Below are 12345 nucleotides of genomic sequence, written 5' to 3'. Positions count from 1 at the left end.
GAGTAAAAGACAAACAAAGCCCTTTTTCATTTGAACAGACAGTGTTGACACAAAGAGAACTAGATTCTTTTTCATTTGAGCATTTAAACGGGACGATATGTAAGCTCGTGTTGGTTCGGACTGAAGAGAGCTCATTTTTGTATCTTTAGCTGGAAAACTGAAATTTTATTGTAATGAAAAAATAAATGTAATATAATGTGAACATTTAATAAAAAAAATAAATGTAATGTAAATACATTAAAGCAATATAAAAATGTTAATTTTTGTATCAATGTTAATTAATGAAAATGTATTTACCTCCACAAGCCACTAACTAAATCACCCTTCTATACTCAACCCTTACCTACTCCCCTAATGACTCTATCCTCTAATGCACTTCTTATCATTCCATGATGTGAACTACACAGCACTTCTCTCTGTACTGACCTATGACGACTGGCTCTTTTTGTCCATGTAGATCAATCTAGAACTTAACTTCAACAGGGCAGGCGATACTTTATATTGCTTGTAGCTCACTCTGTGATTTTCCTTTAACGTACTTGCGTGTGTATCCAGCCTGTGTATAATGAACTTGGCAGTTGCACTTACGCAGCAATCAGCTCCTCAGTGGTTATTTGCTAGGTTTTGCACTTTGCCTGCATTGGGAGTCGCTTTGGACAAAAGCATCTGCAGAATGAATAAACGTAAATGTAAATGTAATGTAAGGAATTAAATGTAAGGAAGAGCAACTGCGAGGATCATATTTGAATATTTCATTGCAGGGTTGGCAGAATTCATCGCCATAAGAGTCTTATCTACAAAGGTATTCAAACCTCTCAGATGAACTGTATATTCCATTTCTCTTCTAGCTGTCCACTCTACGAAGTACGTTTACCCTGCAACATCAGGCACTGACAGATTCCCACTGCCTGTGATAGTGGGTGTGGTAGACGGACATCAAGTCCTTTACTATGACAGCAACATAAAGAAATTCACCCCCAAACAGGAATGGATGACAGAGGCTACGAATGAGGAATTCTGGACAAGAAACACCCAAAACGAGTACCGAAATGCAACGGATTTATGACATCAACATGGTTATATTGAAGCAACGCTTTATCTAAACAGGAGGTGGACACACACTCCAGCAGCGATATGGCTGTGGGTGGGATGATGAGACTGAAGAACGTTCCGGGTTTTGACAGTTAGGGTATAACGGTGGGGACTTTATGGATCTACAGAACATGAGGTATGTTGCTCCAGTACCTCAGGCTGTCGAGACTAAACAGAAGTGCTAAACTAACAGAGCTGAGTTTGAGTACTATGACTATTACTACAAAACCAAATGCACTGACTGGCTGGAGATATACGTGCCCTACGGAGGGAACACTCCAGAAAGAAGGATCTCTCCTGAGGTGTCTCTCGTGCAGAGAGATTCTTCCTCTCCGGTGGTGTGTCACGCCTCAGGTTTTTATCCCAGGGAAATCGTCATCTCCCGACAGAAAAACGGAAAGGACCCTAACGAGGATGTGGAGACTGGAGAAACTCTGCCCAGTGGGGATGGAACCTTCCGGAAGAGCAGTTATGACCTCTTAATGAATAATGAAGAATGCCGTTATGCCTGTGTGGTGCACAGAAGTGTAAAAGAAGACGTATTTACTGCAGGTTGTTACCGGATTCCGCACGATAAGCGACACACTCAATGTCGTTATTGTTCATTTAGTAACCACTATGGTTTCCATCCTCATTACGTTAGTAACTGGTTTCTTCACATGGAAAAAATGTAAAAAAAACTCGTGTGGGGATCACAGGCTCCACGAACGGTGATTTTGGGCAGGTCTGAGGCCGGTGCAGAGAGTCTAATCTGAGAAACAGAAAAAGAGGAAAAGATTTTCATGGTGAAGAAAAAGAGGAAAAGATTTTCATGGTGAAGAACAAGAGCAGGAGGGGGAAGAAAGGCAGACGCTGGAAAAAAACATTTCCTGCAGCGCTGAAAAGAGATAACTTCACGTTTCATGAGTCCCTCTTTTCATGACGCCTGACTGAGGTCTACATTTTCTGTTTGTCCCCCCCCCCCCCCCCCCCTCTGTCTTTCATTGCCTCTCCCACCATCTCTCTTTCCTTCTCTCTTTTGTCTCTCATCTCTCGATATATCTTTCTCTTTCTCTCTCAGAGAAAGGAGTTGTGAGGGGAAACATCAGGTTTCTTTTATCAGCTGTTTATGAATAAGATTCAATCATAATACATCAGTTACTGGATTTAACAATGGCTGGAAACAGTTCCACCTCCCCCCCCTCCAAAACACACACACACTCAAAAACTCTAACACTGGAAACAAACACATTTACTAGGAGCATACACACTAAAAAGCTAAAAATGGAAACAAACTAACAACACATTTACTAGGAGCATACTGAACGTGGATTGTTCATTTTTCATATGGTAGAACGCAGGAATGCAATTTCATTTGTTCTATTCCACTTCAGTTAGTTGTCTATATTCCAATAAGTGAGAAAAGAAACAAAAAAAAAAGCAAACAACAACACTCCCAACAACAACAACAACAACAACAAAACTCTCGTGCTTGTGGACAAATGTATGAGAGTGAAATACTGTGGCCCGTTTACAGACTTATATACAGATTAATAAATGTAATGATAAACTGCTGTGCTAACAATTTAGTCAGTGGAGCTTTTACACTACACCAACTTGTCTCCTTTTTTGGACAGTAATTTCACTCACTGAGAGCAAGAGGAATGCAAAAAAAACAAACAAATACAAAAACAAAAAGACCAAAGAAAGTGTGTTTTTTTTTCCTTTTGCTTCTTAATTATACAGAACTTATACTTTTTTTCCTCAGTTGCCGAAATGTTTTTGTGGCGTGTATGTGGTTTTTTTTTTAATCTGTCCTGTCTAGAAACTCACTGAAATATATTCTAAAGTACACACACATTTGTATGTGAATTGAAACACTGAATTGAATCATGTTCCTGAAACAGTAGAGTGAATAAAGAGGAGCATGTGATTGAGATGACAGTATTTTAAGACAGGCAGTTCACTATGTGTTCCAGATTAGATTTTAGATGATCGGTGCGTTAGTATCAGTAGAGAGTGGTCCACACTGAGTGAATTACCTTCAGCGCTAACTGGGATACTACAGTGTTGCACTGCTCTAGATTCAAGGTCAGCAGTCGTTCACAAGTTACAGTAAATGTTTATATTTTAAACCCTAAAATGTTTATATTTTAAACGTGTATATACTTATAAAAATATACATTTTATATATATATATATGAAATATATATATATATATATAATTTATATATAACTTAAAAGTAATATAAAATTGTTTATTACTTGGTGATCTAGAGACATTACATATAAATATATAACTAGTTTGTTCAGTAAAGGTATTCATCTCCAGGAGTGAACCTGTGGAGTCATTGCATATGAAGAGGTATAAACAGTTTGTTAAAGACAGTTTTATTGTGGGAAAACTGTTTTGTTCATATAAACAATCATTCATTTGTAGCTATTTGATCTTGTTTATTTAATTGATTGATTGTTTACTTTCTTGTATTTAAATGCTCCTCTCTCCTATATGTGTAAACAGTTCTCTGCTGAATGAGCTGATACTGGAGATGATGTGATGGTTAAACTGGTGGGGGGGGGTTTCTGGTGGGTGTGTTGTGCATTGGATGTTTTTCTGTTGTTGACGGTAAAAATTTGTTGCTCTCCCAAGTTTATAATGTATGTCTTTGTATGTGTGTGTTTATTATTTAAAAGTCATGACCTTTCGCTGGTTTCAACCTCTGGGCCTTATTCGTCAAAGGCCTTATTTGGTTTCTGTTTGTTTATTAGTTGTTTTTTTATGTTTGTTCTTATGACTTGTAATCTTTGTTAAGTTTGTTTTGACAATAAGGATAAAACTTGTGAGCAGCAGCTGATAAAAGGAACAGCCTTTTCAATTTTCAAAATCCTCTTCCCAAATAATGAATTATGACTTTGATTCTTACAGACTCTGTTCCTCCCTCTTCACACCCTCCTCCTGTGGACCACAGGGCTGCTCTCCCGTTCCACTGGTTCTCACTCCTTCTTCCTCAGTTAAAAAGAAATGCTCCCCACTCTTTTTTACTTTGTTGTTATTCCACAGCGAAAGAGGAAGACGTAGGTGGCCAAAATACTGTTCCCTGGAATGATTTCTGGTAGATTTCAGTGAAAAAAAATGAATAATTGGTGGAAAAAACCCTTTTCTGAGGAATTATGAAGGAACAAACAATCAGAGGCTGAAGTTTTGATTCTTAGTCATGACAGAAAAAATCTGACCGTCGTGTATGGTTTCTGAAAAAAAAAAAAAAAGTTCTACATTTTAACTTATAAAAACCTCACTTCCTGTGGTAACGACTTCCTAAAGTGGAAACAATAGTGCTGTTTGTTCTGTGTTGCTGTAGAGGTAGGGTCTGATTCTTCAGCTCTTAATTGCAGCATTTTTTTTTCCAGTCTACTGACAAATCATATTGGCTGTAGCACTTGTGTTCTTCTGCATTCCTCTCCGTTTCACAGATGAACTGATGTAAGGTGGGGTTTTTTGTTTTGTTTTGTTTTGTTTTGTTTGGTTTGGTTTGGTTTGGTTTGGTTTCGTTTTGTTTGGTTTTTTTTGGTTTTGGTTTGTTTTGTTTTGTTTTGTTTTGTTTTGTTTTGTTTTGTTTTGTTTTGTTTTGTTTTGTTTTGTTTGGTTTGGTTTGGTTTGGTTAGGTTTGGTTTTTTTGCCGACAGGCCGTAATTGTGATTAAGCAGTAAGACAGACAGAGAAGCATGAATTGTGCCGTGAGGGATAAACAAAAGGATGGAAATTCACGTGAGGTCATTTGTCTTCCTCTGGCTTCATTAGCTTTCCGCTGGTCTTAGCTAAAAGTGTGTTGTTGGAGTTGAAATAGTACTTTCTGAAGATAAATGTTTAACTGAAGAAAAAGTGGTGGTGGGAGGGGGGGGGGGTTACTCTGGAGAAACTGACACCCCCCCCCCCCTCCCTCAGGTATCTTCATAACACTGGGAAGATACCAGTATCTCTCATGTCACGCCACAGGTTTCCACCCCTGGGATGTGATCGTCTACTGGCAGAGGAGTGGACAGGGCCTTAATGAGCGTGCAGAGCTTGGCAAGGTTTTGTCCAGTGGGGATGGAACTTTCTAGAAGGGCATCTACCTCCACTTGTCTGCTGAAGAGGAGCAGTACCCTGGAGGTTACGTTGGTGTCGTGAAACACAGGAGTGGGCTTCAGAACATCACTGTCTCTCGTCCCTGTCCAAGACCACGCCTCTACACGAGACCACGCCCCAGTACAAGACCACGCCTGTCAACAAGAGATGTGGTATACAACATCTTAACTTCTGGAGCACCTGGTGAGAACTGTACTGTACTCACTGTAGTCTGTCCTTCTGATTGCTACTGTTTGCTCTCTGAGCCCCTGGTTCTGAAGCAAAGCTAATGAACTGACTTACTTTGTGGATCAAAATGAAAAAAAGGATTAAAATACACATACATACATATACATGTGTGTGTGTGTGTGTGTGTGTGTGTGTATGTGTGTATATACTTATGTATTAAGTCACTGTTTCATTATATATATATGCACACACACACACACACACACACACACATATATATATATATATATATAGATAGATAGATAGATAGATAGATAGATATATGTGTATATATATATATGAAACAGTGACTTAATACATAAGTTTTATGGTGTTACTATGGCAAAACTTAAACATCATATTTTCTTCATTAGTCACTAGATGCCTATATTTTCCACTGTGAACTTTATGATTTTTAATTTAAGACTAAACACGTGAAAATGACTTAACACATAACAGTGATTTTGCTCTCGTACATGAGATCTGAGTTCGTGCGTAGGTGGTCGTTGAATCTAAACTCACATACTTTCCACGAAAGGAAGTCACGCCTGTCAGTCAGTTAATTACAGTTTTGGTACAAATCTTACGTTTAACTTCACTTCACGTAATACGCTTTGCTAAATTTCATACTTAACCAGAGGGTGAAAAAAACAGTTTCAGGTTGGTGTAGATTGTCTTCTGTGTAAAACCAAACAGACAAAGTGTCACACACAGTCTTTTTCATTGGGTTTTTTTTATCAATTAAAGTTCTGTTTATTCTAATTATTCAACCTGTCACTCGGATAACTCATACACTCAGTAATCTTTACACCGTACTTGTAAAGTAAATGTGGGCGTGTCTAACTGTACTGTCTTTTAAACATCTGCAATCAGGAGTTAATATCAATTCACTGTCTGTGATCACATTGTATTTACATGCCGATAACATGAATTTGTACAGTGTGGCTGTTTAGAAGAACAGCGTTAGATCATGGTCCAAAATAGCACATAATAATCGTCTGAAATATGCAAACAATTAATGACTCAAATTATTGACTAATAGGTGCACAAAATCTGTTGTCAGATACATTTGAATTGTGTTCTATCAACTAATTCATGCCCAGTCAAATATAAATTTATAAGAGACAGATCATGTGATCCAGCAAACTAAGCGAACAGCTTGTATTTCAGACTACTCGGACACGTTTTTGAAATTTCCTTTTTTCTTTTTCTTTTTTTGATTGGCTGCGCTATTTTAAACTCTTATACAGTCATCCCACAAAAGTGTTCTGTTCTACAGTAATTTCCAGAATTTCGAATATAATGTCGTTTCCACGTGAATTTTCTCATCTCTTGCCCAGCGCTCTTCTGAAGTAGGCTTGACTCTCGGGTTTCTAATTTTTTTTAATCAAGAGAAAGTTAGACAACAAACATGAAGGTGAAATCATTAGCACTCCGGATTCAGCGCATTACACTTTTGACTTTTTCTTGGCATCGAAAAATGTCAAAACCTCTCTCAGACGCTGTTCTCCTCCTCAAAGTCGAACTTTTCCGACACGTGGCCTGCACTAAATTTCTGCTGTGCGGAGTCACCCGAGCCGGAGTCTTCGCTCCGATCCTTTTTGGCGTTATCGTAGCGGTCGAAGCTTTTAAACAGAGTGAGAGCGAGAACTCCGTAGAAAATCATGACGAAGAGGATGTAGAAGTAAGCATTGTCGTACGTGCCCCTGTTACTCCTAACGGTCGCAACAGTGGTTGATTCCGGGGCGGCGGCCGCTGTGATGTTGCTATGGTGACCGTGTTTAGACTGTAGCTCTTCCAAAATGACCTGTCTGCACTTGGACAGCAGAGCGAGCAGAAGGGTCTGATTCATAGTCGCAGTTCACAGTGATAACAACAGCACACTTTTATCTAAATTGCTTGTTTTTCAAAATCCACAACTTCTAAATCCAATCTTCTAAATCCAACCCACCCTCAACAACTTCAGGGAGGAAAAACGCCTCTGACGTGTAGGTTTCACTGTAGGAGTCCTGATGAAGTTGCTGTCTTGACAAGAGTCATACAAAAAATAAATAAATAAATAAAAGAAAGAAAAAAACTGTACATCTTCTGGATTAAAAAAAAGAAGCTTGAAATGGTTAAACAAAAAAAAAAAAAAAAAGAAAATAAGTCAGTTGTTGTCTCACAGCTGAATCAGAGGTTTCAGTACGTGCTGTGTTGAGGGTCAAAGCTGTTGGTTTTGTACCAGTCTCTTCATCTGGTCGCACTCACCCGGTGGAAGTGACGTTCAGAGCGGAGGGGGAAGAGGCCGATTAGCGTGCCACTTTGGGAACGGAATGCTCTTCGGCCTGCTCCGGCGCTCCGACGTTCCCAGATAAAGAGCCGTTCTCCAGATAAGAGCCCAAACTGTGACTCAACAAATCCACCTCAGTCCCTCACAGTTATTCCGTCGACATAACGGCCGTTGAAACACTGTTTTAACCACACATCACACCGAGCCGTATCAAGTGTCTGCAGATTTTATCTGGCGCTCTTTTTCTCTCTCTGCTGGCTGTATTCGTTTTCGTTGGAGGTGCTGAGTAATGTCTGTGTCTCTGCTCGAGTTTTGTTTTCAGTCGTGACTTGTAATAACAAGTTGACGTCGATTTGGCTGTTATGCTCAAAGAAAAAAAAATCATTTCTTTTTCCAAATTACTTCAGTCATATTTGTCAAACATTCACTAATTACGTTACGCCTAAAAGTTTTAACAAGAGCGATTTTATCTGCAAGTTTGTTTTTTTTTTCTCTCTCTTTTTTTCTTCACAGGGATGTATCAAGCAATAAACAATAAACAATAAACAACTGATTTTGTAACAGGGAGTTTTCGGCCGAGGTTCAGCGGATACATGCATACCTAACCCCCTCCTTCGCTCACCCCCCCCCCCATCCCTCTCTCACCCCCGCTCTTTCATCATTGCATCATTGTGCAGCTACAGCTACACCCCCCCCCCCCCTTTTCACCTCGTACCTCAGTGAGACTACAGAGCCCCCCGTGACTTCTGAACTGTCAGCTATGGTCAAGTAGTCTGGTGATTTCAAAGACTGCCTGGGTCAGGGGTTAAGTCGTCTCCAATGTGTGCCTGTCTGAGTGACAACCGGCTCCGACTGAAAGAGGAGAAAGAGAGAGAGAGAGAGCTCTTTTGCTCTTTTCCAGTCATGTTCTACAAGTTAAAAACATGCAGAAGAAAAAGTCGTTTTTGCTCAAGCAGGAAAGCTAAGTTAAAAATAAAAAAAGAACTCTCTCGCAAATACCTGATCATATTTGTGCCTCTGTGTTTCGAACAGTATTAGCATGTTAATCGTGTGTAATGAAAAGTAACACACATGTGCACACATGCACATACACACACACAAACACAAACATATACGCATGCACACGCACACACACACACGTGCGTGCGCACACACACACACACACACACACAGAAGAGTGGCATGACCAGCTGTAGGTTCATGATCCTGGAGAGGACAGACACATGAGAGAAAGTGGGAGAGAAAAAAGACAAAGAAAGAGAGAGAGAGAGAGAGAGAAAGAGGAGGGGGAGAGAGAGAGAGGGACAGAGAGAGAGAGAGAGGGAGAGAGAGGGCAGGGTAATAAAACTTTCTCACATCAATAATGTTTGTAGAATGTGTGAAGTGCTGAACAACTGTGAGGCTGTTTGCTTTTCTGCTGAGAGTTTTGAATGTCGCAGATGAACCCTAATGCACTGACCACAGCGTGGTAACGTGTGTGTGTGTGTGTGTGTGTGTGAGTCTTAGCGAGTGTGTTGTGTTTAGATCATTTACACGCGTCTGTTTTAGTCATTAAGTGTGTTAAATGTCCCCCGGGGAACAGGAATTTGTCGAGAAAGAGTGTTTATGAAACAGGATATATTTATGAATGAATAAAAAAGTGCTTTTTAAACGGGCCAGGGAACACTGAGCTCTGAGAGGGAATCCATCACAGCCACAGCCTCCAAAAACTTTAATCAGATCACTACAGAGAAAGAACGGCATACACAGCTACCCTCACATCTGAGGCACAGAGGCCAGCTCCTCTGACCTGAAAACTGATCCACTGCTAACAAAACTAAAGCAATCTGTTGTTTATTCCTGCATATAACAACAGACAGAACAAAACAGAGAGTGAACCAAAGAAGGAAAGAAAGACAGAAAGAAAGGGGCTATTGGGAGGGTCAAACATTCAGTCGCTCCAAAATTAAGTTTTTGTTTTTGACTGATGTGATGTGATGATAAAATATTATTAGAAAATATACATTAATGAGGAAAAAAACTCTCCCTCTTTCTCTCTCTCTCTCTCTCTCTCTCTCTCTCTCTCTCTCCCTCTCTCTCTCTCTCACACACACACACACACACACAAAAGATTCCGTTTTTTATCATCTTTATTTTTTTGCTCATAAATAGTGAACAGTGCTGCATTGGACACAAGACATATTACACCAACATATTTTAATGCAGTCATAAAGAAAACAAAAATTATATATGTATAAAAACATCAAAACATCAAAAATAAATGTTTAAGTCTCTGACGCTGAGTTTAAGACTTATGTACAGTTTGGCCAACAATAACTACTTCAGATGGAATTTGGAGCAGAGAGTTGCCATGGAGACGGAAGAGAATGCAGAGGTGTAGGGTTCTGGTGGATTCTATTTAGACACACAGTATACTCTCTATGTCTGGCTACAACTGGAAAAAAAAACTGGACACTGATTGATGGAGATGGAAAAAAAAAATGGAAAAAGTCCAGTACTATGACATTCTTACCTGGATCAACAAAACAATAAACATATTATATGAATTTAAAAAAAAAAAAACATATAGTGTTGTAACACTTGCTAAAACGTGTGTTGGTTGGATTATTTTCGACCAGGGTGTATGAGGTATAGTGTGTAGGCGTGTGTATTGCACTTTCTTTGGGTTTTGGCATGGTGTGGCAGACATCGTTTTCCACCACATTCTCCTATTGTAAATTTTTTTTTTTTTTTAAATACACCCCCTTCTCTTTTTCTTTTGCCAGCGTGTACCACACTCTTTTACAGCATACACTGGGTTTACTCCTTAACACTTCTCCGCTTCTCAGGCGACACGCAATCAGACACAGACGATGCATGTTTCTGCACACTGGATATATTCATATACTTCTAGAATGTCCTCCTGGATGCCTCTCTCTCTCTCTCTCTCTCTCTCTTTCACACAGTTCTTTTTCATCGCTCTCTCTCTCTGTCTTTCTTGCAAAAATGTGCCTTGAGAACTTTATCTGAAGTGATGAATTCTCATCAGTAAGTCAGCAAAGCACTGGAACCCAAAGAGTCCCCCCCCCCCCCCCCCCCAAAATCAGGAATGAACCAAAATCCTCTTCGATGACAGTGATAAACTGTCAGATTACAAACTTAGCACCACCTCTGATGGGGCACTACTCTGTTCCATATCGCCATGGAGACCACTGGCCTTGAGAGCAGTTCCTATTTGCCACTGGAATTGTCTATCATTAACAGCTCAGCAATCCAGTTGGAGAAAAACAAAAAAAAAAACAAAAACGCTGGTTCCGCAAACCTTCCCTGTCATTAATTACAGATTAAATACTGAGTCTGGGTTTGCCTTTCATTTCTCTGTTATGAGTGTCTGTCTCACCCTCTCTCTCTCTCTCTCTCTCTGTCTTTCCTCAGGAAAAGCGAGTGAGTGATGTTTGGCTTTGAGAGCATGACGTGAAACGACAAGTAACTGGAGATCCTGGCCTTTTGGTCCTCATTATTCAAACCAGCATCTCTCCTTCTCCCTCCCTCTCTCTCTCTCTCTCTCTTACCAGATCACAGTCACCCAACTACTGCCCCCTTGTTTCCACAAAAAACAAAAACCCTTACCCCACCCCACCTTTTCCTATTCCTCTATTTGTTACATCCTCTCAGCGTGGGGGAAGGCGAATGCGAGGGGGGGGGGGGGTGCAGGTGGGGGGTGGGGTCAGTGTGGCGGTGCGGAGGATCATCTCAAGTGCAAGAGTTTACTGTCAGTCCATTTTCATCCATCTGTTCATCAATCCATCCATGCATCCATTCATCCAGAAAACTCCACTTACGCCATGTTCGACTTCAAATAATGAAAGGCACCTGTGAAAAAGAGAGAGAGAGAGAGAGAGAGAGAGAGAGAGATTGAGTGAAACATCTTAAATAAAGAGGTTACATCCTAATCATTCTGGGTGGGGTGGTGTTGGGGGTGGATTTTGTCAGAGCTGAGGGTGAGGCTGATGATAGGAGATGGGGATGAGAGTGGTGCAGATTTGACACTTTCTCACTCTCTCCCTCTCTCTCTCTCTCTCTCTCTCTCTCTCTCCCTCTCTCTCTCTCTCTCTCTCTCTCTCTCTCTCGCTCACTCTCTCTCTCTCTCTCTCTCTCACTCTCTCTCTCTTCTCTGGCCTTGTAGAGAGGGAGAGGGTTGGTCTATAGGTGTGAGGGAGAGGGTTGGTCTGTCAGTGTGAGGGAGAGGGTTGGTCTGTCAGTGTGAGGGAGAGGGTTGGTCTGTCGGTGTGAGGGAGAGGGTTGGTCTGTCAGTGTGAGGGAGAGGGTTGGTCTGTCGGCGTGAGGGAGAGGGTTGGTGTATAGGTGTGAGGGAGAGGGTTGGTCTGTCGGTGTGAGGGAGAGGAGAGGGTTGGTCTATAGGTGTGAGGGAGAGGGTTGGTCTGTCGGTGTGAGGGAGAGGGTTGGTCTATATGTGTGAGGGAGAGGGTTGGTCTGTCGGTGTGAGGGAGAGGGTTGGTCTATAGGTGTGAGGGAGAGGGTTGGTCTATAGGTGTGAGGGAGAGGGTTGGTCTGTCGGTGTGAGAGAGAGGGTTGGTCTGTCGGTGTGAGGGAGAGGGTTGGTCTGTCGGTGTGAGGGAGAGGGTTGGTCTGTCGGTGTGAGGGAGAGGGTTGGTCTATAAGTGTGAGG

The 12345-nt window shown here is 41.0% G+C and overlaps 1 protein-coding gene and 1 pseudogene across 7 annotated transcripts in view; one reads left to right on the top strand and one right to left on the bottom strand.

The window, feature by feature from the left end:
- Window positions 1–673: 673 nt before the first annotated feature.
- LOC115811312 (class I histocompatibility antigen, F10 alpha chain-like) lies at window positions 674–1806 on the top strand (annotated as a pseudogene).
- Window positions 1807–11493: 9687 nt separating this feature from the next.
- pax3a (paired box 3a) overlaps window positions 11494–12345 on the bottom strand; it is a 28305-nt gene continuing 27453 nt past the window's right edge. For 4 of the 7 annotated variants that reach the window (XM_030773148.1, XM_030773146.1, XM_030773149.1 and 1 more), the window contains one exon: window positions 11494–11528. In XM_030773148.1, the coding sequence (XP_030629008.1) occupies window positions 11494–11528 (35 nt within the window). The remainder of the gene's footprint in view (window positions 11529–12345) is intronic. The other 3 variants (XM_030773151.1, XM_030773152.1, XM_030773147.1) reach the window with 1 other exon arrangement.

Source organism: Chanos chanos, chromosome 5 (genome assembly GCF_902362185.1).
Source record: "Chanos chanos chromosome 5, fChaCha1.1, whole genome shotgun sequence".
Taxonomy (NCBI): Eukaryota; Metazoa; Chordata; class Actinopteri; order Gonorynchiformes; family Chanidae; genus Chanos; species Chanos chanos.
This window is presented reverse-complemented; position numbering and strand designations above follow the sequence as displayed.